This window comes from Oncorhynchus keta, chromosome 2 (genome assembly GCF_023373465.1).
Source record: "Oncorhynchus keta strain PuntledgeMale-10-30-2019 chromosome 2, Oket_V2, whole genome shotgun sequence".
NCBI lineage: Eukaryota > Metazoa > Chordata > Actinopteri > Salmoniformes > Salmonidae > Oncorhynchus > Oncorhynchus keta.
The window spans coordinates 12,877,961-12,905,737 of NC_068422.1; the positions used below are offsets into that span (position 1 = coordinate 12,877,961).

Below are 27,777 nucleotides of genomic sequence, written 5' to 3' on the forward strand. Positions count from 1 at the left end.
GCGAGGTTTTAGATCACTGAAATTCCTCAGCTAATGAGCGAGGAGGATGCTGCCGCCTTACAGCACCTGCGTCAAAGTCCGCTTACTTTACTCAAGACTGGTGGTGACTGAAGTGCTTACAGATTTGGAAGCATTTGGATGTAGGTGAGCCGCCTCATTCGTGCTCTCCGTACCCCCTTCCCACGTCTATCGCCCGGACGGCCACTGACTGCGGTCGGTGTCCTCCCCGCGGTACCCGAATCATGCCTGTCCCCGCTGGATACCTCCGTAACACCCCCATGGCCTTCACATCCTCGGCCTCGCTTATCCCGGCTGCCCCGATCAACACCCACCAGCCCGGGGTTGTCGCCTCGCTTCTGTACAGCGGCTCCAAGTTCCGAGGACACCAGAAGAGCAAAGGCAACTCCTACGATGTCGAGGTTGTTTTGCAGGCAAGTTCGATTCATGAAACTTTAATTTGCCAGTCAGCTGACGAGTCATTTTGCTGACATGTCATAACACGTAATGATTGACAGCTTCCAGAAATTACCTGAGGAACCCTCAACTCCGTTCTCTTATATCGAGGCGGAGTTGAGTTTTGATGACTGGTCGCGGGATTTACTAGCATCAGCATTGAGACGCCATCCATCCATTATTGTAAAACATTTAATTCTGAAAACGCTTACCTGTACTTATGTTTGTCATGTGTTCCAGTAGTAAGCTATACCACTAGGGCAAAAATGTACATTAACTACTGAAAACACTACACATATTTGAATTTAGTTAAACTACCACCAAGTTAATGCAAAATGTAGTTAAATTAACGTGACTAGTTTAACTACATGTCGTTCACTAACGTTACTCCCCAACCAACACTGGTTATGCTCGGCGGTATTACGTATTTTACTATATGCAGGTATTGATGCACGGACCGGTTTGGGTTGTTACTTTACCTTGTATAACGGTTTGTTTTGTTAAATGTGATGTCTTGTAACGTCCATTTTATATATATATATATATATGAGTTTACTCCGCTACTTGAGTCATCTCTGCTCTCTCTCTGCTTCTTTCCACACAGACCTAGTCCCGCCCCCTGTCATTCAAGCATTTGTTGCTTGACCACGAGACTTGTTTGGTCTGCATGGTCAATGCAACAATGTTGTTAACGATGTCACTTTCCTTCGTGCGGGCTATAATTACACTATTCGTTTGTATTTTCTTAGCAAGTTTTAGCTAAATCGTGTTAGCAGCTAATCGCTAAATAGTATCTGCAAAACACCAGTCTTACGTCAACAGTGAAGAGGAGACTAAGGAATGCTGGCCATCTAGGCAGTTGAAAAGAAAAAGCCATATCTCAGACTGGCCAATAAAAAGAAAGGATTAAGATGGGCAAAAGAACAGACACTGGACAGAGGAACCCTGCCTAGAAGGCCAGCATCCTGGAGTCCTCTCTTCATTGTTGACGTTGAGACTGGTGTTTTGCGGGTATTTGAGGCTTCTGTTTCTCAAACTAGACACTCTAATGTACTTGTCCTCATGCTCAGTTGTGCACTGGGGCCTCCCACTCTTTCTATTCTGGTTAGAGCCAGTTTAAGCTGTTCTGGGAAGGGAGTAGTACACAGCGTTGTACGAGATCTTCAGTTTCTTGGCAATTTCTCGCATGGAATAGCCATCATTTCTCAGAACAAGAATAGACTGACGAGTTTCAGAAGAAAGTGTTTAGTTTCTGGACATTTTGAGCCTGTAATCAAACTCACAAATGCTGATGCCCCAAATACTCAGCTATTCTAAAGAAGGCCAGTTTTATTTCTTCTTTAATCAGAACAACAATTTTCAGCTGTGCTAACATAATTGCAAAAGGGTTTTCTAATGATCAATTCGCCTTTTAAAATGTTTAACTTGGATTAGCTAACACCATGCCATTGGAACACAGGAGTGATGGTTGCTGATAATGGGCCTCTGTACGCCTATGTAGATATTCCATTAAAAGATCAGTCGTTTCCAGCTACAATTGTCATTTACAACATTAACAATGTCTAAACTGTATTTCTGATCAATTTGATGTTATTTTAATGTGCAAAAAAAATTCTTTTCTTTCATAAACAAGGACATGTCTAAGTGACCCCAAACTTTTGAACAGTAGTGTAATTATAATTCTCATTCTATTTCCATGATTCCAAAAGTTCACCCAAGTGTTTTGATCTAAGTCGGCAGTCAAATCGCAATTACCACATTTGGGTAAAAAAGAGGTCTAGTTTTTTTTGCCCATATCATGCGACTATGTGACAGTGTGGAAATTGTCTCAAATGAGTGCAGGGAATGCAGAAATTGAGGGAAATTATTTTTGGTTGAATTGAACAGTATAAAACAATCAGATTGAAGAAAGACCCATTGAATGTGTTGCCACCGTAGGGTCACGCACAACTCAAAGTGAAACTTTTTTTCAAAAACATTAAATACCATTATACCATCAAATTTGGAAAATACTTTGATATGATATTTTGGCCATATTGCCCAGCCCTATTGCCAGTGTCAACTTACATTTTGTCAGGGATGCTCTAACAGCCATTATAAACTTTGTGGTTCAAGCCCGAAATGCTGATTGGCTGACAGCTTTTGTATATCAGACCATATACCACAAAAAAATGTATATTATTACTGTTCTAATTACATTGGTAACCAGTTTATAATAGCAATAAGGCGGCTAAGGACTTTTTGTAATATGGCTAATATACCATGGCCAAGGGCTGTCTCCAGGCACGGCGCATAGTTGTGCTTAAGAACAACCCTTAGCTGTGGCATGTTGGCCATATACCACACCCCCTCAGGCCTTAATGCTTAATTAAACCTAGCTTTAGGATGACCCTGTCATTAATTGAAGTGACATGTGATAGGAGAGCTGGTAATGAAAATGTTAACCCTATCAGTCCTTAGACTCCAGCAGAAATCAGCTTCTCATTGATCTTACTTTCTGTATGTCCAGCCTTTATATTCACAATGAAGTGTTGTTTCTTTCAGCATGTGACCATGGAAGCCTCATACTTGTGTGGGTACTTGAAGATCAAAGGGTTGACAGAGGTGAGAATGAATTACTTGATACTGAAGAGGTTAAATAGAGGTTGAATCTCATGCTTTTATTTTCATGTTTCTGATTGCTGTTCATTGACTACAGCTCAGCATTCAACACCGTAGTGCCCACAAAGCTCATCACTAAGCTAAGGACCCTGGGACTAAACGCCTCCCTCTGCAACTAGATCCTGGACTTCCTGATGGGTCACCCCCAGGTGGTAAGCATAGGCAACAACGCATCTGCCATGCTGATCCTCAACACTGGGGCCCCTCAGGGATGCATGCTTAGTCCCCTCCTGTACTCCCGACTCAAACACCATTAAGTTTGCTGACGACACAACAATAGTAGGCCTGATCAACGACAATGATGAGACGGCCTATAGGGAGGGGGTCAGAGACCTGGCAGTCGGGTGCCAGGACAACAACCTCTCCCTCAATGTGAGCAAGACAAAGGAGCCGATCATGGACTACAGGAAAATGAGAACAGAACACCCCCCCCCTTTCACTTCGAGTTTCAAGTTCCTTGGTGTCCACATCACCTACAAACTATCATGGTCACATCACCTACAAACTATCATGGTCCAAACACACCAAGACAGTCATGAAAAGGACATGACAAAACCTATTCCCCCTCAGGAGATGAAAAGATTTGGCATGGGTCCCCAGATCCTCAAAGTTCAACAGCTGCCTGCACCATCGAGAGCATCCTGAACAGTTGCATCACCACCTGGTATGGCAACTGCTCGGCATCCGACCTTAAGGTGCTGTAGAGGGTAGTGCGTACGGCCCAGGACATCGCTGGGGCCAAGCTTCCTGGCATCCAGGACCTATATACTTGGCGGTGTCAGAGGAAGGCCCAAAGAATTGTCAGACTCCAGTCACCCAAGTCATAGACTGTTCTCTCTTTGTTTTTACACTGCTGCTACTTGGTGTTTATTATCTATGCATAGTCACTACCCCTACCTACAGTTGAAGTCGGAAGTTTAGATACACTTAGGTTGGAGTCATTCAAATTTGTTTTTCAACCACTCCACACATTTCTTGTTAACATAATATAGTTTTGGCAAGTTGGTTAGGACATCTACTTTGTGCAGGACACAAGTCATTTTTCCAATAATTGTTTACAGACAGATTATTTCACGTATAATTCACTGTATCACAATTCCAGTGGGTCAGAAGTTTACATACACTAAGTTGACTGTGCCTTTTAAACAGCTTGGAAAATTCCAGAAAATGATTTCATGGCTTTAGAGGCTTCTGATAGGCTAATTGACATCATTTGAGTCAATTGGAGGAGTACCTGTGAATATACACGGCTCAAAAAATAAAGGGAACAGTTAAACAACACAATGTAACTCCAAGTCAATCACACTTCTGTGAAATCAAACTGTCCACTTAGGAAGCAACACTGATTGACAAATATCACATGCTGTTATGCAAATGCAATAGACAACAGGTGGAAATTATAGGCAATTAGCAAGACACCCCCAATAAAGGAGTGGTTCTGCAGGTGGGGACCACAGACCACTTCTCAGTTCCTATGCTTCCTTGCTGATGTTTTGGTCACTTTTGAATGCTGGCGGTGCTTTCACTCTAGTGGTAGCATGAGACTGAGTCTACAACCCACACAAGTGGCTCAGGTAGTGCAGCTTGAAGGCGCTACCAGCAGACAGTCCAGTACATCAGGAGACGTGGAGGAGGCTGTAGGAGGGCAACAACCCAGCAGCAGGACCGCTACCTCAGCCTTTGTGCAAGGAGGAGCACTGCCAGAGCCCTGCAAAATGACCTCCAGCAGGCCACAAATGTGCATGTGTTTGCTCAAACGGTCAGAAACAGACTCCATGAGGGTGGTATGAGGGCCCGACGTCCACAGGTGGGGGTTGTGCTTACAGCCCAACACCGTGCAGGACGTTTGGCATTTGCCAGAGAACACAGAGATTGGCAAATTCGCCACTGGCGCCCTGTGCTCTTCACAGATGAAAGCAGGTTCACACTGAGCACATGTGACAGTCTGGAGACGCCGTGAAGAACGTTCTGCTGCCTGCAACATCCTCCAGCATGACCGGTTTGGCGGTGGGTCAGTCATGGTGTGGGGTGGCATTTTTGGGGGGGGCCGCACAGCCCTCCATGTGCTCGCCGGAGGTAGCCTGACTGCCATTAGGTACCGAGATGAGATCATCAGACCCCTTGTGAGACCATATGCTGGTGCGGTTGGCCCTGGGCTCCTCCTAATGTAAGACAATGCTAGACCTCATGTGGCTGTGTGTCAGCAGTTCCTGCAAGAGGAAGGCATCGATGCTATGGACTGGCCCGCCCGCTCCCCAGACCTGAATCCAATTGAGCACATCTGGGACATCATGTCTCGCTCCATCCACCAACGCCACGTTGCACCACAGACTGTCCACCTCATCAGGAGCATGCCCAGGCGTTGTAGGGAGGTCATACAGGCACGTGGAGGCCACACACACTACTGAGCCTCATTTTGACTTGTTTTAAGGACATTACATCAAAGTTGGATCAGCCTGTAGTGTGGTTTTCCACTTGAACTTTGTGTGACTCCAAATCCAGACCTCCATGGGTTGATAAATTTGATTTCCATTGATCATTTTTGTGTGATTTTGTTGTCAGCACATTCAACCGTGTAAAGAAAAGTATTTAATAAGAATATTTCATTCAGTCAGATCTAGGATGTTATTTTAGTGTTCCCTTTTATTTTTTTGAGCAGTGTATTTCAAGGCCTACCTTGAAACTCAGTGCCTCTTTGCTTGACATCATGGGAAAATCAAATCAAAAGAAATCAGCCAAGACCTCAGAAAAAAAATTGTAGCCCTCCACAAGTCTGGTTCATCTTTGGGAGAAATGTCCAAATGCTTGAAGGTACTATGTCCATCTGTACAAACAATAGTACGCAAGTATAAACACCATGGGACCACGTAGCCATCATACCACTCAGGAAGGAGACTCGTTCTGTCTCCTAGAGCTGAATGTACTTTGGTGCGAAAAGTGCAATCAATCCCAGAACAGCAAAGGACCTTGTGAAGATGCTGGAGGAAACGGGTACAAAAGTACCTATATCCATAGTAAAACATTTACATTTACATTTAAGTCATTTAGCAGACGCTCTTATCCAGAGCGACTTACAAATTGGTGCATTCACCTTATGACATCCAGTGGAACAGCCACTTTACAATAGTGCATCTAAATCTTTTAAGGGGGGTGAGAAGGATTACTTTATCCTATCCTAGGTATTCCTTAAAGAGGTGGGGTTTCAGGTGTCTCCGGAAGGTGGTGATTGACTCCGCTGTCCTGGCGTCGTGAGGGAGTGTGTTCCACCATTGGGGAGCCAGAGCAGCGAACAGTTTTGACTGGGCTGAGCGGGAACTGTACTTCCTCAGTGGTAGGGAGGCGAGCAGGCCAGAGGTGGATGAACGCAGTGCCATTGTTTGGGTGTAGGGCCTGATCAGAGCCTGGAGGTACTGAGGTGCCGTTCCCCTCACAGCTCCGTAGGCAAGCACCATGGTCTTGTAGCGGATGCGAGCTTCAACTGGAAGCCAGTGGAGAGAGCGGAGGAGCGGGGTGACGTGAGAGAACTTGGGAAGGTTGAACACCAGACGGGTGAAAAAACGAGTCCTATATTGACATAACCTGAAAGGCTGCTCAGCAAGGAAGAAGCCACTGCTCCAAAAGCACCATTAAAAAAAACAGACTATAGTTTGCAACTGCACATGGGGACAAAGATTGTACTTTTTGGAGAAATGTACTCGGGTCTGATGAAACAAAAATATAACTGTTTGGCCATAATGACCATCGTTATGTTTGGAGGAAAAATACGGAGGCTTGCAAGCTGAAGAACACCATCCCAAACATGAAGCATGTGGGTGGCAGCATCATGTTGTGAGGGTGCTTTGCTGCAGGAGGGACTTGTGCACTTCACAAAATAGATGGCATCATGAGGCAGAAACATGATGTGGATATATTGAAGCAACTTCTCAAGACATCAGTCAGGAAGTTCAAGCTTGGTCGCAAGTGGCTCTTCCAAATAGACAATGAGCATACTTCCAAAGTTGTGGCAAAAATAACAAAGTCAAGGTATTGGAGTGGCCATCACAAAGCCCTGACCTCAATCCTATGGAAGATTTGTGGGCAGAACTGAAAAAGGGTGTGCGAGCAAGGAGGCCTGCAAACCTGACTCAATTACACCAGCTCTGTCAGGAGGAATGGGCCAAAATTCACCCAACTTATTGTGGGAAGCTTGTGGAAGGCTACCTGACACGTTTGACCCAAGTTAAACTATTTAAATGCAATTCTACCAAATACTAATTGAGTGTATGTAAACTTCTGATCCACTGGGAATGTGATGAAAGAAATAAAAGCTTAAATAAATCACTCTTATTCTGACATTTCACATTATTAAAATAAAGTGGTGAACCTAACTGATGTAGGACAGGGAATTTTTACTAGGATTAAATGTCAGGAATTGTGAAAAACTGAGTTTAAATGTACTTGACTAAGGTAAACTTCTGACTTCAACTGTACATGTAAAACAATTACCTCAACCTGTACCTCCGCACATTGACTCGGTACCGGTACCCCCTGTTTAAAGCCACGTTATTGTTTATTGTAATATTTTACTGTAGTTTATTTAGTTCATATTTTCTCTACTCTATTTCTTGAACCACATTATTGGTTAATGGCTTGTATAAGTAAGCTTTTCACTTGACAAAATTTGGGTTGATTTGACTCCCAGCCTATAACTTGTTTCTCTGTTGTGATTTTCTTCCATAGGAGTACCCCACTCTGACTACGTTCTTTGCTGGGGAGATCATCAGCAGGAAGCGTCCATTTCTAACCAGGAAGTGGGATGCAGATGAGGATGTGGATCGCAAGCACTGGGTAAATCGAAGATGTGATCTTTAATTTAGCATTCTAAAAAGAAAAATGTGATTCCACCAACATTACTCTGCTTTAGACCTCAGATCCAAATAAAGTAGGCTAATGTTGTCTGGTGAAAATGTGGGGGCATCACCCCCCCCCCCCATGAATGATGCTGGTTTGCAGTCACTGCTTATTTGGTCATATCAGGATTGAGTGAAGCTTGTGCTGAAAGTGGGGGCACTTCACTAGTCTGGTTAATATCTTCTCTCATGCATCTCCCCTTAACCAGCATCTGATGCAATTACACACAATTCTAGTTCTGTGCTTCTGAGATCAGGTTGCTACAGCACAGTGGTTTGGCTTTTACTGTCTGATATCAGTAGAATTGTCATCAACAATAGTTCTGATTGTTAACAGATTGTACTGTTCCAGCAAAAGGACCCCTTGTGGTGTGTTTTAACCATTTTCTATTTGGGCTCCAGGGCAAATTCCAAGCCTTCTACCAGTATGCAAAAACGTTCAACTCGGATGAGTTTGACTATGATGAGCTGAAGAACTCTGACTACATTTTCATGAGGTGGAAGGTAAGCTTAAACCTGACTGTATATCACCTTTTCTTCCCCGACCAAGGAACACCTGAAACATGCATATGAAGTTTGGAAACATTTCCCCTGTATAATGTTGTTATAAGGATGTACTAACTGTTGTTTTCCTCCTCCACAGGAGCAGTTCCTGGTCCCTGATCACACCATTAAAGACATCAGCGGTGCTTCCTTTGCTGGTTTCTACTATATCTGCTTCCAGAAGTCCACAGCCACCATTGAGGGGTACTACTACCACAGGAGCTCAGAATGGTAACGGGACATTAAATACCAACGGGTTAATTCATGAACATTTTATGACTTAACTTAGAACATGTTCCTGTGCATCATCAGTTCTGATTTATTTTCTCTAAATTAATATATTTTTATTTGGACTGGTTTTGCAAATATTTGATGTTATCAAGGTCAGAATGGTGTTCATGCCCCACAGAAACAGGGCATGAAGTTATGTGATTTTTATTTGTCAAGTTAAACAGAATGCACTGTTTTCTGTAAGATATGAGTCAAGGACTAGAGGTTGATTTGGGACAGGCCAATGCATCTCTCCTCTCTTGACTTTCCACAGTAACTAGCACTGTCTGACTCTGTCTCCTTCACAGGTACCAGTCTCTGAACCTCACCCATGTCCCAGAACACAGTGCAGCCATCTATGAGTTTCGGTGACCCAGGAATTGTGGCTCTGTTGGCTCAGAAGGACTGTAAAGGCCTGCAGAAGCTACTGAGGCTGGGGAAGGACTGGGGAGAAGGGAACATGGAAACTGTTGTTACGATTACCAAGAGTACGTCTGAGGATGAAGTAAAGGAAATTATGGATTTATTGATGGACAGATGGAAGGAGGTCTTTTAGGTTGGAGCTTTCACAGATTAAGGGATGAAAAAGGTGGATGCAAAAGACTGAGGGAAAGGACTGCTCTGCCCCAGGGCAGGCAGGAACTTCAGTCGTAAGATTGGGGCAGACAGTTGCAGCAGTGTGATGCTTTATAATTTCTTAATTTGTTTTAATGTCTGGTTTAAAATATATTGTTTTCTTTCACTCTGCTGCTTTGAGGTCGAGTCCTGGACTCCATTACTACAGCACTTATCTTTGGACACTATAAATACAGCTGAAGATTCCCTCTTGGGGACTTGTCTGCTGTTATCCAATCACAGCTGAACAGATATTGGACAAGGATTCTTCTAGAATTTTACTCTATCAAATGCTGGGTCAATTTTGAAGCTGAATGTCAGCGGTTGGAATAAAGTTTACTGATCTTTGAACTACAGGTCAGGCATCTTTTGGAGTGGAGCTTTAAAGAATTTATAGCTCATTGAATGACAGTGTTATTGTTTTATTGGAAATCTCAGCTAACTTCTCTGATTGCCTGTGAAGAGATTTTGCAAGTTATATCTTCAGCTACCCATTCTAAAGCTTCAGAAGACAGAGTAATGAGTGTCTGGAGGTCTCTGACTAACGAGGTAACATTCATGATTGCTTCTGTTACTGGATTTATTTGCCACACATTGTTGTTTAACTCCAGTGCAACACTGCTAACTCAGTGTACATACATAACGCCACACGTAGATCCTGGTTGGATTTGACATGGAATCATGTTATTAGCCCCATGCAGTCGGCAGCATTTTACTTTTCACTGACAAAAAAATCCATGCCCCCTCATCGTTAACTATGCAACATTATTTAACAGTACAACTCTGACGTCAACCATACAACTCGTTTTCAGAAAACAGATTTATTCTATCATGATAGTATTAAACGTCTTTCTCATTAAAGGAAATATCGTGTCTAATTGCCTTTTAAAGCAGTCCCTTGCCATGGAATGGTGCCATCTTTTTAAAGCTTATCAAAATGTGTGTGTGTGTGTGTGTGGACTGAAAGTAGATTGGTGTGACTATGAGGAATGGAGTAAATCATATCAAAACGCCTTGTCTTTTTCTTGAAAAATAAATGACTGTATTAACTGTACTGCAATGACATACTAGCAATGAGTCCTGCTCTTTATATTTCTTCATACAAACACCTACAAGGAACTAAATAAATATTCTATCTGGTTGTATATTCTGAACCACATCAAGGTCAAGAATGTGTGCAGTGTTTGGTTCCCTGTTCCTTCCTATAAACCACTGCCCTCTAGTGGTCGTAACTATCTGATACACAATGTTGTGTCAATAGTTTACAAAGTAATCTGGGTCATAACGAAAAAAGGATTCCTTACCCAAGGACGCTTCGATCGGTGACACCAGGAAAATAAAAACGAAGCTCTGTTTCTACATCGATCTGATCTGACATACAAACAGGCTTATATTTTGGCTTAATCGCCTTAATTAAATCGTTGGCGGTTAGTGAAAGTAACAAGTAACCAATTACTTTGTTCTCAAACACAAAAACAAAACGCCCACTATACAAATCATTCCCTAAAACAGTCAACATACGATTTCCAAATTCTGTCAAATGTGTCTGGTTTATGTTCGATGTTATATTATATAGAATCTAATGGGGTGTAGCTTGGTAGTTAAGGGTGAATATGAGGCGTGCCAATTGATCGCTATTCATTTTTCCGTAGCAATTAGACCTGGATTACAAAACTTTCCCTGATATTGATCAATATTTACATTTCCCAACAGACAATCTTGGAGATGGGTGGATATCAAATTCCTAGACACAATAAAATGATAGCACATACATTATCCCAAAATAGTGTTCAGAGGAGGCTGGTGGGAGAAGATATAGGAGGACAAGCTCATTGTAATGGCTGGAATTAATACATGGAAAGGTATTGAACACAGAAAACACATGGAAACTTTTTGCATCTCCAACAGCGATGTGACATTTCTGGGTGCATTACATTCATTCTGGCAGGAATGTGGTAAATCCTATGATTGATCTTAAATTGCTGTAGTTTCTGTACCATGCTGTAGGAGAAGGTATTAGCATTTTCAAATATCTGTGACCAATAGTTCTCCATTTCTTCCTTTAGATCAGGTAGTTTCAATCAACCCTTGATATAACTTGCCGATCAACGTCTTTGGCGTAGAAGCTTCTTTCGTTATGGATGGATGTCATAAGGTGAATGCACCAATTTGTAAGTCGCTCTGGATAAGAGCGTCTGCTAAATGACTTAAATGTAAATGTCTTCTATTCTAGATGCCCTTAGGTTCATCCAGATTTGTTGAAGGGAATTGAATAATATTTCTGAGTTGTAAGAACATAAAGAAATCGGCTTTGGATAATCCAAATCTTTCTTGTAATTGATTGAATGACAGCAGAGATCCATCAGTACACATGCTCAAAATGTGCGCTGCTGCTTTGGAAGCAGAGTTTAAAGATGGTATCATGCAACGCTGGAGGTACAGTGGGGTTATTCCAAATAGGGGTGCCTGGCGATATTGGTTCTGTCCACCTGAATTTATGTTCATTTTCCAAAATACAAATGGAATGGAGAATCATTGGATGCTAAATTTGACCCGTGATGAGCTTCGAACTCGCATATACGTTTGCGTTAATCATGTTTGCCTCAAGTAACCATCTGTCCAACATATCATACTACATACACTGAACAAAAATCTAAACGCAACTGGATAAGAGCGTCTGCTAAATGACTTAAATGCAAATGTAAATGTAAAGTGTAGGTCCCATGTTTCATGAGCTGAAATAAAAGATCCCAGAAATGTTTCATACACACTAAAAGTTTATTTCTAAAACAATGTGTGCACAAATTAATTTACATCCCTGTTAATGAGCATTTCTCCTTTGACAACATAATCCGCCCACCTGACAGGTGTGGCATATCAAGAAGCTGATTAAACAGCATAATCATTACACAGTTGCACCTTGTGCTGGGGACACCAAAAGGCCACTCTATAATGTGCAATTTAGTCACACAACACAATGCCACAGATGTCTCAAGTTTGGAGGGAGCGTGCAATTGGCATGCTGACTGCAGGAATATACTCCAGAGCTGTTTATTTTTTAATTTCACCTTTATTTAACGAGGTAGGCCAGTTGAGAACAAGTTCTCATTTACAACTGTGACCTGGCCAAGATAAAGCAAAGCAGTGCGACAAAAACACAGAGTTACACATAAACAAATGTACAGTCAATAACAGAATATAAAAATCTATGTACAGAGTGTGCAAATGTAGAAGATTAGGGAGGTAAGGCAATAAATAGGCCATAGAGGCAAAGTAATTACAATATAGCATTAACACTGGAGTGATAGATGTGCAGATGATGATGTGCAAGTATATACTGGGGTGCAAAAGAGTAAAAATATAAATAATATTATGGGGATGAGGTAGTTGGGTGTGCTATTTACAGATTGGCTGTGTACAGGTACAGTGATCGATCGGTAAGCTGCTCTGACAGCTGATGCTTAAAGTTAGAGAGGGAGATGTAAGACTCCAGCTTCAGTGATTTTTACAAATCGTTCCAGTCATTGGCAGCAGAGAACTGGAAGGAAAGGAGGCCAAAGGAGGTGTTGGCTTTAGGGATGACCAGTGAAATATACCTGCTGGAGCGCATGCTACGAGTGGGTGTTGCTATGGTGACCAGTTAGCTGAAATAAGGCGGAGCTTTACCTAGCAAAGACTTGTAGATGACCTGGATCCAGTGGGTTTGGCAACAAATATGTAGCAAGGGCCAGCCAACGAGAGCATACATGTCGCAGTGGTGGGTAGAATATGGGGCTTTGGTGACAAAACAGATGGCACTGTGATCTACATCCAGTTTGCTGAGTAGAGTGTTGGATGCTATTCTGTAAATGACTTCGCCAAAGTTAAGGATCGGTAGGATAGTCGGTTTTAAGAGGGTATGATTGGCAGCTTGAGTGAAGGAGGCTTTCTTGTGAAATAGGAAGCAGATTCTAGAATTAATTTTGAATTGGAGATGCTTAATGTGTCTGGAAGGAGTTTACAGTCTAACCAGAAATCTAGGTATTTGTAGTTGTCCTGTGTGTATCAAGAATGGTCCACCACCTAAATGACATCCAGCCAACTTGACACAACTGTGGAAGCATTGGAGTCAACATGGGCCAGCATCCCTGTGGAACGCTTTTTACACCTTGTAGAGTTCATGCCCCAATGAACTGAGGCTGCTCTGAGGCAAAAGAGGGTGCAACTCAATATTAGGAAGGTTTTCAGTGTAAGTGTTGGCTGGTGCAATCAAATTTCCCCTCTGGGGGATTAATAAAGTACTATCTTATCACTATTTCGAGGACACCTATGGGAAGTCTTAAACACCAAGCATGTATGGGCAGATGGGTAACAGTGTTTCAGAGACTAACAACATGTGATTCAATTCCACTGTTTTCCACTTCCATTTATGAGGCCAGACTCAAAAACCATATCCTCTGTCCTCTCACAATGAATTTAAAGTAGCCCTAGAGGGTATGAGCTGCCAATATAAAGTAGACCTAGAGGGTATGAGCTGCCAATATAAAGTAGACCTAGAGGGTATGAATTGCCAATATAAAGTAGACCTAGAGAGTATGAGCTGCCAATATAAAGTAGACCTAGAGGGTATGAATTGCCAATATAAAGTAGACCTAGAGGGTATGAATTGCCAATATAAAGTAGACCTAGAGGGTATGAATTGCCAATATAAAGTAGACCTAGAGGGTATGAATTGCCAATATAATGTAGACCTAGAGGGTATGAATTGCCAATATAATGTAGACCTAGAGAGTATGAGCTGCCAATATAATGTAGACCTAGAGAGTATGAGCTGCCAATATAAAGTAGACCTAGAGGGTATGAGCTGCCAATATAAAGTAGACCTAGAGGGTATGAGCTGCCAATATAAAGTAGACCTAGAGGGTATGAATTGCCAATATAAAGTAGACCTAGAGGGTATGAGCTGCCAATATAAAGTAGGCCTAGAGGGTATGAGCTGCCAATATAAAGTAGACCTAGAGGGTATGAATTGCCAATATAAAGTAGACCTAGAGGGTATGAGCTGCCAATATAAAGTAGGCCTAGAGGGTATAAATCAAATCCAAATCAAATCAATTTTATTGGTCACATACCAGTGTTTAGCAGATGTTATTGCGGGTGTAGCTAAATGCTTGTGCTTCTAGCTCCGACTGCGCAGTAATATCTAACAAGTAATATCTAACAGTTTCACAACATATACCCCAAAATACATGTAAAACTAAGTAAGGAATGAATTAAGAATATATACATACTGTATATGTCAGAGCAGCATTGGACTAAGATACAGTGGCATAGTATAGAATACAGTATATACATATGAGATGGGTGATGCAGTATTTACACACAATTAAAGTGACTAAGATACCGTAGAATAGTATAGAGTACAGTTTACACATGAGTTATGCAAGATACGGAGACATTATTAAAGTGGCTCGTGTTTCATTTCCTTAAGGTGGACAGTGGTTCCTAATCTATGTCTATAGGCAGCAGCCTCTGATGTGCTGGATGTGGCTGTTTAACAGTCAGTGGTATAGTATAGAATAGAATATAGTATATACATATGAAATGGGTGATATAATGTGTAAACACAATTGAAAGTGACTAAGATACTGTAGAATAGTGTGGAGTGCAGTTTATACATTCCTAATCTATGCCTATTGTCAGGCGCCTCTGATGTGCTAGTGATGGCTGTTTAGCAGTCTGATGTCCTTAAGATAGAGACTGAAAAACAGCTTCTCGGTCCCAGCTTTGGTGTACCTGTACTGACCTCGCCTTGTGGATGATAGTGGGTTGAACAGGCAGTGGCTCGGGTGGTTGATGTCCGTGATGATCTTTATGGCCTTCCTATGGTATCAGGTGCTGTAGGTGTCCAGGAGGGCGGGAAGTTTATCCCCATGCGTTGGGCAAACCGCAGCACCCTCTGGAGAGCTTTGTGGTTACGGGCAGTGCAGTTGCCGTACCAGGAGGTGATGCACAATTTGACATTCATTTCAATAGGGCACAAAATAATCTGAAACACAACTAAAACAAATCGCAAATGCATCCAACAAGTTTGTAAAGTCACAAGCTTGATGTAGTCATTGCTAGGAATATGGGACCAAACACTAAAAATGTTGCTACTTTAGTACACATAAGTGAATTTGTCACAATACTTTTGGTCCCCTAAAATCGGGGGACTAGGTACAAAAAGTGCTGTAATTTCTAAACGGTTCAGCTGATATGGATGCAAATACCCTCAAATTAAATAGTTATTATATAATTTCACATTCCAAGTGATGGAGTACAGACACAAAATAACTAAATGTGTCACTGTCCCAATACTATTGGAGCTCACTGTATATACAGTACAGTGCACTCCACTGTATAAACCCCAGGTCACTGGATAAACCCCAGGTCACTGTCACGAGGGACTGGGTGTGTGAGGTAAGAATCAGGCGCAGAGAGCAGAGAGTTGCAAAGGGAAAAGTGCACTTTAATCTGGCACCAAAATACAATGCCCAAAACACAGGGTACACGGTCCGGACTACTAACAAACCCAACGACACAACACAACACAAAATTAATCCCGCACAAAACAAGGGCGGGTTTACTAGGCTTAAATAAGGAAGCACATCAGGAAAACACAATTAGACACAGGTGTAACTAATAAGACAAAACAAACAGAAAAAGGGATCGTGGCGGCTAGTAGGCCGGTGACGACGACCGCCGAGCACCGCCGAACAGGCAGGAGAGCCAACTTCAGCGGGAGTCGTGACAGTCACTGGATAAACCCCATGTCACTGGATAAACCCCATGTCACTGGATAAACCCCATGTCACTGGATAAACCCCATGTCACTGGATAAACCCCATGTCACTGGATAAACCACATGTCACTGGATAAACCACATGTCACTGGATAAACCCCATGTCACTGGATAAACCCCATGTCACTGGATAAACCCCATGTCACTGGATAAACCCCATGTCACTGGATAAATCCCATGTCACTGGATAAACCCCAGGTCACTGGATAAACCCACATGTCACTGGATAAACCCCATGTCACTGGATAAACCCCATGTCACTGGATAAACCCCATGTCACTGGCTAAACCCCAGGTTACTGGATAAATCCCAGGTCACTGGATAAACCCCAGGTCACTGGATAAACCCCATGTCACTGGATAAACCCCATGTCACTGGATAAACCCCATGTCACTGGCTAAACCCCAGGTTACTGGATAAATCCCAGGTTACTGGATAAACCCCAGGTCACTGGATAAACCCCAGGTCACTGGATAAACCCCATGTCACTGGATAAACCCCAGGTCACTGGATAAACCCCAGGGCAGTGCTTGAAATCAGGACCAAAGTTGTTGCTATTTTTCAAATGACCACAAGAGAACAGCAAAAGACTTGTAGAGCAAACCCCATTGATACAACCCTGCTATCTATTCTTTGATAATATAACGTTAAACATTCAAATAAAAAAGGTTTACAGGATTGATGAATAAACTGCTTATTTGTGAAGGTAATAATAATAATAATTCATTTGTAAAGCAGTTTTCTATGGAAGTATTAGAGCCAGGTGAAAAGAGAAGATAATAACCGTGATGGATGGATGCAGTGGTGATTTTAGCATGTAAATCTTTGTGGAGCAAACAAAAAAATGTGTGATGCCTGCCAGCAAAGCCACGACACGACACAACACTAAACAATACATTAATTGCACTATAACGGTGACAAACGGTGCCCACAAACTGTTAGGGCCTACATACAGCTGTCGCTACAGCAGAGTCCCAACAGCAGAGTCCCAACACCTTACCACCGCTACACTTGGCTTTCAGCGGAGCCTTGTCTGTTATCGAAACAATTCATTCAGCCTCATTTACTGTCTTTAAAAAAAACATATCTGATATGGCTGACTTGCTTAATACCGACAATTGAGATGTACAAACTATGGCATAAGGGGACGACAAGCGGATAAGAGGCAATCCGTCATTTCGATTAAGACATGAGCAAGTGACGACAAAATAGTCACTAACTATTTGTTTTGCACTTTTGAAAATGTACAGTGACAGAATTCAGAACAAGGGCCGCTCTTACAGTGTTCTCCCTGTACAAGTTAGAACCGTAGGAGAAATAAATGGGGCATATAAACAGACAATGAAAGCGCTAACAATATTCAATGATTACATTGCTCTAAAACAGGTTATATAGGCTATTTGTGCACTACCAAGTTAGAACAGTAGGTGAAATTAAGAGGTGAAAGTAGTAGTGATGGGCATTCCGTCTCTTTTAAGTGAGCCGGCTTGTTCGACTCAGCTCACCAAAAAGGGCTGGCTCCTTTGGCTCCCAAACGGCTCTTTAAAAAAAATGTTGTGTTTTTTCAAGTCACACAGTTTGATAGTTTGACTATGATTGGTGTTAAAACAATTCTAATTCAATTATTAAATAAAATCATATTTAAAATGGCATTGGTTTGTTATGAAAAAGAATGCTATTAAACATTTGCATTTAAAGTACAACTTTAAGTGCATATAAATGTAACAATTCAAGACTAATATAATCTGAACAGCATAATAATAGAATATTGCACCATATCAAAGAAAAATAAATAATGTGCAAAACTGCAGCATCCCACTTAAAACAAAAAGGATCTGACTTCCGTTATGGCATCTTTGTGCTGCATCCCCAGTTGCTCTCTCGTCAAACAACATCCAAACAGCAGACGTTTGTGGCACTACTGCTGGTGCTTCTGCTCCATCTGATCCCTCTTCTTCCTGTTGCCCTGGTGCCTGAGCCTGCTGACTGCTGGGGCTGTCCCTCCCTGCTGCTGAAGTTATTCTTTGAAGAGCCTCATCAATCACTCTGTTATCACTGAAGGCTAACTTCTTAAACCTGGGGTCAAGTGCAGCGGTTCTGATAGCACAAGATTATTTTCCATTCTGTTGAACTTCCTGTCCATTGATTAACGTAGGGTGTCCATCAACTCTGTCACATGTCCTGTGGTTACATTTGCTTCTCTCTGGCGGCTGGATGTGATTCACTGCAGACCCTTACACAGAGTATCATTTTTAAGGCTGTCACATAGCTGAAAAGAGAGAACATTAGTTCAGGTTCATGTTTTGTCTACTGATACTACATTCTCATCTACTGCTCATATACATATATAATACTGGATTAAATAATGATGTAGTAATAACTGCTTACTGTACCTCTTTCCACTGATCTCCACAGTGACCTGCTCAAAGGGTTCCAGGACTCTGCACACCTCCTCCACCACCTCTCATTCCTATTGGGTCAGAGCATCAACAGGTGAATTGACATTGGTCAGGGTAGAGATGGTGGCATCCTTTGACTCAAGAAACTGCTTCAACATATAAAATGTTGAATTCCACCTTGTAGTACAGTCTTGTTTAGGCCTCAGCTCAGGCATCCCCATCTGGCGTTGTGTAATTTTTCAGCACCTGTGGAAGTACTCCACAACTGCTTTCACTTTGTCCACAGTGGGCATCACCCTCAGAGCATCTCTTACAATTGCGCGTTGTGTGTATGCAGGTGTGTGTGGGCCGTAAAAAGTTGTCAAAACAAACAAATGGCCATCAATTTTGATCTAAAACACTCGTTCAAACAAGGAGTTACGTTTATTTGGTGTTTGGTATTTTAATAGGACACGCATTAGCTGATGTGAAAGCAGAACCTTCTCTTTTTGGGGTCCACACAAAACATAAACTGACATAAAAACTGGGCTATGGCCGTGTGGGAACAACAGTCGGCCACCTGCTTCAGTCTGGAGGGATTCGTGGCGGAGGTGATTTTTTTTTTTTTCCCCTCGAGGCTCTGGTGTCCGGGAGAAAGGCTGTCTGTAAGCTTCGGCAGGACTCCCTCAATGTGGCAGACTATGTGGTGGATTTCCGCACGTTATCAGCGGAGGGCGCCTGGAACCCGGAAACGCTGTTCAACACGTTCCTGCATGGATTATCGGAGGAAGTAAACTACCGACGGTTCTCGACTCACTCATCGCTTTAACCGTCCGGATCGATAGTCGGCTACGGGAATGTAGGAGGGAGAAGAGGTCTGATTGCGGTCCCAATAGCTCACTCAAGGATCCCACCTTGCATCTGATGAACTCCGGAAGTCCCTGGCGTCTACGTCCCAGAGAGGATCTGAGCTTACTCGAGTTCCTCCAAGAACCTCCAAAGACTGCCGATTCACCTCAGCTCGGCAGGGCTAGGCTGTCTCCAGCTGAACGTGTAGGCAGACTTGACACCGAGTTGTCTGTATTGCGGTACTGCTGGTCATTATGTGTTTACCTGTCCCTTCAAGAGACATAGCTCATTCGTTGGGGTAGGTACTCTGGTGGGTCTTAAAGATCATTTTTCTTCTCTCCTTATTCACCCTCTACATGCCATCCTGCTGTGGGGAGACCAGTCCAAGTCTCTCCAGGTACTCATCGACTCGGGAGGCCGATGTGAGTCTTATGCAAGTCACCCTGGTGTCTGAACTGGGCATCCCCTCTCAACCCCTCTCCATTCCCATGGATGTTAGAGTATTGGACGGGCGCTCTGTAGGCCGGGTCACCCACCATACCACCCCCATCAACCTACGAGTGTCAGGGAACCACAGCGAGACGATCCAATTCCTGATAGTTGAATTTCCGCAGGTTCCCGTGGTATTGGAATTCTCTAGGCCCAGAGACACAATCCCTCTATTGACTAGGCTACTGGTGCCATCGTGGGCTCGAGCCCGTCCTGCCACACTCTTTGCCTGAAGTCAGCTCTGCCTGCCCCAGGACGTCTTCGTGGGGGCTTGGAAATTGCCCTGGACCTCTCCGCCAGCCCCGCGGATTACCAGGACCTCCTGGAGGGGTTCAGTAGGGACCGGGCCACTTCACTTCCGCAGCACCGACCGGTATCGAAGAAGGTCAAGCCAGATGTGCTGGCACGCCGCTACACCCCCGGAAGCCGAGACCTCCCCCCCCGCTCCAAGATCATTAGCCTCTCTGCTGTTTGTCCTCTGTTGCCCCGTGCCCTCCGTATACTTCCTACCTTTCCTGTGTCTAGTACTAAAACCATGTCTTACAGCTCTTTGTCTCCTGTATCCAGTCCCACCCCTCTCCCCCTTCTCATCAACGGCCAACCAGTGTAAATGGTGAGACGTCTCCTGAAGGTTGACCTCGGGGCAAGAGGTTCCAGTACCTGGTTGACTGGGAGGGTTATGGCCCGGAGGAGAGGTGCTGGGTCTCCGCTAGGGACATCCTGGACCCAGGCCTCATCTCAGAGTTCCAACACCGGCACCCCGCTCAACCAGGTATGCTTGTCTCCACCCCCCTCCAGGTGTCACCCATCTTTCCCATTATCCCCTGTGTATTTATACCTGTGTTCTGTTTCTCTGTTGCCAGTTCGTTTTGTTCATAGAACCTACCAGCGTTGTTTCCCTGCTCCCGCAGTTTCCTTGCTCCTGTTTTCTAGTTTCCCGGTTCTGACCGTTCTGCCTGCCCTGACCCCGACTGTTGTCCTGTACCTTCGCCCCACTACTCTGGATTAACAATCTCTGCCTGACCTGACCCTGACTGCTGTCCTGTACCTTCGCCCCACTACTCTGTTAATCCAATCTCTGCCTGACCTGACCCTGACTGCACCTTACACCAGAAAATCACATTGTATTTTTAAGTAATTAATTTTCATTTTATTACATGACATAAGTATTTGATACATCAGAAAAACAGAACTTAATATTTGGTACAGAAGCCTGTGTTTGCAATTACAGAGATCATACGTTTCCTGTAGTTCTTGACCAGGTTTACACACTGTAGCAGGGAGTTTCTGCTTTTCTGATGTATCAAATGCTTATGTCATACAATAAAATGAAAATGTATTACTTGAAAAAAATCATACAATGTGATTCTGGATTTTTGTTTTAGATTCCGTCTCACAGTTGAAGTGTACCTATGATAAAAATTACAGACCTCTACATGCTTTGTAAGTAGAAAAACCTGCAAAATCGGCAGTGTATCAAATACTTGTTCTCTCCACTGTATATAACCAACTCAGATAACCACATTCTATATACCAAATGTGTATCAAACGTTTATATTCCCCAGTTTCATGATGACCCAAAAATAAATAACTTCCCTGTCCAAGGTAACAAACCCCAGTCAATCACTCCACAACTCATCATTGCACATCCTCTGTCCTGTGCCCTTGTCATAGAAGTAACTTGTAAGTTGCAGTATAATTCCAGGTAACTACTGTCTTTGTAGATATGTGTTGGTTAGTTAACACTTTTGGTTTGGTAGGGTATCTAGTGGCAGGTCTGGAAAACCCCATCCCTCTCATTCAACTGGTATGCAGTGGAGGACAAACCCATTGTCTAGACACGTTGACACCAGCACAATGGATCTTTATGTTATTTATTTCCCAGAAATAGTAGGAAGGTCAGTGTTGCTCTGCAGTGACAAGGGCATGGCTGGTATTTCCTGACAAAAAAAAAACCATCACAGGAATTAAATAAAGTTGTATTTTCCTGTGTCCCATCATAGTGTTTTTTAATTCAAGAATATGGCTTGAGTTAATTATATTTATGTAAGGCTCAGAGGTCGATGATGAGTGTATGAATGTTCCACAGAATGGAACTGACTGCGTTTTAACTGTTAGGGAAGTCGAGAATTTAAGCAGCTTTTCGCAGCTTTTTGTTAAAAATCGCGCAACATAAGCAGCTTTTCACAGCTTTTTGTTAAAAATCGCGCAACATTTCAGCGCCCTGCTATTCATGCCAGGAGTATATGCATATGATTAGTATGTGTGGATAGAAAACACTCAGACGTTTCTAAAACTGGTTCAATCACGGCTGTGACTATAACAGAACGTGCGTTTCATCGAAAAGTGCAGGAAAATCTGATCACTGAAAATGGAAATAAATATCCATGCGCTACTTCCAGGATTTGTTCAAAGTGAACCGGATTAAATGAGGCCGAGGTTGCAGTGCCTACAGCTTCCACACGATGTCTAGTCTTGTCATTTGAGTCGGCTTTGATTCTTGGTCAAACCAACACAAGGGAACCAATTCCCTCCGGTCACCGACCGGATGTTTTGGTTGAGATTTCTTCAGACATTATGTTCCAACGGACACCTATAGAATTTACATCGCCTCCTGATGAATTTTATCGCTTATTAACGTGTACTAATACCTAAAGTTGCATTACAAAAGTATTTTCGAAGTGTTTTGTGAAAGTTTATAGTCTACTTTTTTAATTTAAAAAAAATGACGTTACGTTATGAAACGCTATTTTTTTTTAGTTTATCACAGTCTTCATAGATCGATATCTTGGCTATATATGGACCGATTTAATCGAAAAAAGACCCAAAATTATGTTTATGGGACATCTAGGAGTGCCAAGAAAGAAGCTCGTCAAAGGTAATGAATGTTTTATATTTTATTTCTGCGTTCTGAGTAGCCCCCGGCTATCGCAAAATCTGTCGTTAGGTGACGGTGCAGTATTTGGGGGATACATGCTATCAGATAATAGCTTCTCATGCTTTCGCCGAAAAGCATTTTACAAATCTGACTCGGTAACTAGATTCACAACGAGTGTAACTTTAATTCAGTATATTGTATGTGCATTTTAATGAAAGTTTGAGTTTTATCAAAAACTATAGGTGGCGTACTTGAAATTTCCGCTGATATATGTTCCCACCACGGGACCACTGCCTTAACTACTTTGCAGACATGAAACAAACAGAATCATAATATAAAAAATATATATCAAACCACAAGTTTGTGCTTCAAAACCAACTTTTAAGAGGTTTTAAAAATGCCATGACTTACAGTGCATTTGAGAAGTATTCAGACCCCTTGTTTCCACATTTTGATACGTTACAGACTTATTCTAAAATTGATTAAATACACACACAATACCCCATAATGAAAAAGGGGAAACAGGTTTAGACGTTTTCGCTATTTTTTTTATTTTATTAAACAGAAATAACTTATTTACATAAGTATTCAGACCCTTTGCTATAAGACTCAAAATGAGCTCAGGTACATCCTGTTTCCATTGATTATCCTTGAGATGTTTCTACAACTTGATGGGAGTACACCTGTGGTAAATTCAATTGGTTGGAGATTATTTGGAAAGGAACTCACCTGTCTATATAAGCTCCAACAGTTCACAGTGAATGTCAGAGCAAAGAAACAAGCCATGAGGTCGAAGGAATTGTCCATAGAGCTCCGAGACAGGATTGTGTTGAGGCACAGATCTGGGGAAGGGTACCTAAACATTTCTGCAGCATTGAAGGTTCCCAAGGACACAGTGGCCTCCATCATTCTTACATGGAATAAGTTTGGAACCACCAAGACTCTTCCTAGAGCTGGCCGACGGGCCAAACTGAGCAATCGGGGGAGAAGGGCCTTGATCAGGGAGTCGACCAAGAACCCGACGGTCACTCTGACAGAGCTCCAGAGTTCCTCTGTGGATATGGGAGAACCTTCCAGAAGGACAACCATCTCTACAGCACTCCACCTATCAGGCCTTTATGGTAGAGTGGCAAGATGGAAGTCACTCCTCAGTAAAAGGCTCATGACAGCCCACTTGGAGTTTGCCAAAAGGCACCTAAAGTACTCTCAGACCATGAGAAACAAGATTCTCTGGTCTGACGAAATCAAACTTGAACTCTTTAACCTGGATGCCAAGTATCACTTCTGGAGGAAACCTGGCACCATCCCTATGGTGAAGTGTGGTGTTGGCCACATCTAGCTGTGGGGACTTTTCAGCGGCAGGGACTGGGAGACTAGTCAGGATCAAGGGAAGGATTAACAGAGCATAGTATAGAAAGATTCTTGATGAAAACCTGCTTCGGAGCGCTCAGGATCTCAGACTGGGGTGAAGGGTCACCTTCCAACAGGACAACAACCCTAAGCACACAGCCAAGACAAAGCAGGAGTGGCTTTGAGACAAATCTCTGAATGTCCTTGAGTGGCCCAGCCAGAGCCTGGACTTGAACCCTGAAAATAGCTGTGCAGCAACGCTCCCCATCCAACCTGACAGAGCTTGAGGATATGCAGAGAAGAATGGGAGAAACTCCCCAAATACAGGTGTGCCAATTTTGTAGCGTCAAACCCAATAAGACTCAAGACTTTAATCGTTGCCAAAGGTGCTTCAACAAAGTACTTAGTAAAGGGTCTGAATAATTATGTAAATTTGATATTTTAGTGTTTTATTTCAAATACATTTGCAACCATTTCTAAAAACCTGTTTTTGCTTTGTCATTATGGGGCATTGTGTATAGATTGATGAGAAAAACACAATTTAATCCATTTTAGAATAAGGCTGGCTAGCTAGCTAACGTTAGGCTCTGTGTTTTTAGTTTGATCAACAACTAATGCTAGCCAGAGCGAGACCCAGAGCAAGATGAGCTAACAGTGCATTCGGAAAGTAATCAGACCCCATGACTTTCTCCACATTTTGTTACAGCCTTATTCTAAAATGGATTAAATTGTGTTTCTTTCTCTAGCTAGCTAGCTTCTGGGAGGATGCTTCAAGATGGCCACCATTGTTCCTGTACCCAAGAAGGCAAAGGTAACTGAACTAAATTACTATCACCCCGTAGCACTCACTTCTGTCATCTTGAAGTGCTTTGAGAGACTAGTTAAGGATCATAACACCTCCACCGTACCGGTCACCCTAGACCCACTTCAATTTGCATACCGCACCAATAGGTCCATAGACGATGCAATCACCATCACACTGCACACTGCCCTATCCCACCTGGACAAGAGGAATACCTATGTAAGAATGCTGTTCATTGACTACAGCTCAGCAAAAAACACCATAGTACCCTCCAAGCTCATCATTAAGCTTGAGGCCCTGGGTCTCAACCCCGCCCTGTGCAATTGGGTCCTGGACTTCTTGACGGGCCACCCCCAGGTGGTGAAGGTAGGAAACAACATTTCCACTTCACTGATCCTCAAAACTGGGGCCCCACAAGGGTGTGCTCAGCCTCCTCCTGTACTCCCTGTTCACCCATGACTGCGTGGCCATGCACGCCTCCAACTCAATCATCAAGGCGTACACATGGACAAACTGAAATGGTCCACCCACACAGACAGTGAAGTGAAGAAGGCGCAACAGCGTCTCTTCCAACCCCAGAACTGAAGAAATTAGGCTTGTCACCAAAAACACTCAAACTTTTACAGACGCACAATTGAGAGTGTCCTGTTGGGCTGCATCACCGGCTGGTACGGCAACTGCACTGCCCTCAACCGCAAATCTCTCCAGAGGGTGGTGCGATCTGCACAACTCATCACCAGGGGCAAACTACCTGCCCTCCAGGACACCTACAGCACCTGATGTCACAGGAAGGCCAAAAAGATCATCAAGGACAACAACCACCCGAGCCACTCTCTCAAGGCCATCAGACCGTTAAACAGCCAGCCATCACTAACACAGTGAGGCTGCTGCCTACATACAGACTTGAAATCATTGGCCACTTTAATAAATGGATCACTCATCAACATAATAATGCCACTTTAATAATGTTGACATATTTTACATTACTCATCACACATGTATATCCTGTATTTTATACCTATATATGTCTATTGCATCTTGCTTATGCCGCTCGGTCATGGCTCATCCATATACTGTATTTCTATGTATATATATTCTTATTCCATTCCTTTACTTAGATGTGTGTATTAGGTAGTTGTTGTAGAATTGTAAAGAGAGCCTACCTTTCATGGTTGTTTGATCAATGGGACTGTGAAGTTCCCAAATTGTCACGAGCGTCCTCTTCATCTGAAGAGGAGAGAAGAATCAGAGGACCAAAATGCAGCGTGGTATATGTTCATGAGGAATATTTAATAAAAGAAAGCACTGAACACTGAATACAAACTACACAAAAACAACAAATAACAACTGTGAAGCTATAAATGAGACCTGTGCTGACACAACTAACATAGATAATCACCCACAAACAGTGAAACCCAGGCTACCTAAGTATGATTCTCAGAGACAACTAATGACACCTACCTCTGATTGAGAACCATACTAGGCCGAAACATACAAATCCCCAAATCATAGAAAAACAAACATGCCCACCCCAACTCACGCCCTGACCATACTAAATAAATACAAAACAAAGGAAATAAAGGTCAGAACGTGACAGTACCCCCCACCCCCCAAAGGTGCGGACAGGCGGGAACACCTGTAGGGAGGAGACAGAGAGCCTGGTGTGTGGGGCTGCCACAGGACCCACCAGGCTGGGGAGACCTCCAGGAGGCTTGGTGTTAGGAGGAGGCACCTGAAGGACCGGGCTGTGGGGGAGCTCTGGTGCCCAGTCTTGGCACCACCCCCAGGCTGGATCACTACTCTAGCCCGGACCCTCCAGAGTGCAGGCACAGGTTGAACCGGGCTGTGGGTAAGCACGGGAGATCTAGTGCCTACTACTCCCTTAGGCTCCACTCCCACATTTGCCCGGCACGAGCGGAGCACAGGCATAGGCATAGGACGCACTGCACCCTCCCAGCACCCCGGAGACAAAGTACGCAGAGCCGGCGCAGGATACCCTGGACCAAAACTGCGTTCCGGCGACCAGACACGCTGAGCAGGCACCATACGCCCTGGCTCGATGCCCACACTCGCATGACACTTTCGGGGGGCTGCCCTATAGCGCACCCCAGGCTATGGGCACGTACTGGCGACACTGTGCGCTTAACCACATAACACGGTTCCTGACCAGTAACGCGTAAGCACGAGGAGTGAGCTCAGGTCTGCTACCTGGCTTAGCCCCACGCCTCGTGTGCCTCTCGTACCTGTCGCGCTGCCGTGCTGCCTCCTCATATTGCCGCCGCTCAGCTTTCACTGCCTCCAGCTCTGCTTTGGGGCGGCGATATTCCCCAGCCTGTGACCAGGGTCCCTCTCCGTTCAATATCTCCTCCCATGTCCAGGAGTCCTGTGATGCTGGCCGCTGTTGTTGCTGCTGCTGCTGCTGTCGTCGCTGTCTTTTACCACGCCGCTTGGTCCTTGGTTGGTGGTTGATTCTGTGACGGAACGCTTCCTGGGACGGAGAGGCGGACCAAAACGCAGCGTGGTTATTTTTATACATATTTAATAAAGATGATAACTTGAACAATGTATAATACAAAATAAGAACCGTGAAAACCCGAAACAGCCCTATCTGGTGCAACAAAGACAGGAACAATCACCCACAAAACCCAACACAAAACAGACTACCTAAATATGGCTCCCAATCAGAGACCATTGACTAACACCTGCCTCTGATTGAGAACCATATCAGGCCCAAACACAGAAACAGACAAACAAGACATCCAACATAGAAAAACAAA

At 43.5% G+C, this 27,777-nt stretch overlaps 1 protein-coding gene and 1 long non-coding RNA gene across 2 annotated transcripts in view; one reads left to right on the top strand and one right to left on the bottom strand.

The window, feature by feature from the left end:
• The first annotated feature begins 6 nt into the window (after nt 1-6).
• Nucleotides 7-27,777, top strand: part of LOC118396884 (NADPH oxidase organizer 1-like) — a 45,047-nt gene continuing 17,276 nt past the window's right edge. Inside the window, exons 1-6 of the mRNA XM_052472197.1 lie at nt 7-431; nt 2,998-3,057; nt 7,834-7,941; nt 8,406-8,507; nt 8,647-8,777; nt 9,125-9,184. Of these exons, the coding sequence (XP_052328157.1) occupies nt 243-431; nt 2,998-3,057; nt 7,834-7,941; nt 8,406-8,507; nt 8,647-8,777; nt 9,125-9,184 (650 nt within the window). The 5' untranslated portion in view covers nt 7-242. The remainder of the gene's footprint in view (nt 432-2,997; nt 3,058-7,833; nt 7,942-8,405; nt 8,508-8,646; nt 8,778-9,124; nt 9,185-27,777) is intronic.
• LOC127909878 (uncharacterized) lies at nt 15,901-27,623 on the bottom strand. The gene is made up of 4 exons (XR_008072749.1): nt 27,244-27,623; nt 26,164-26,227; nt 18,648-18,724; nt 15,901-18,523 (listed from the first exon to the last, which is right to left on the bottom strand). It is a non-coding gene; the product is annotated as an uncharacterized LOC127909878 (long non-coding RNA).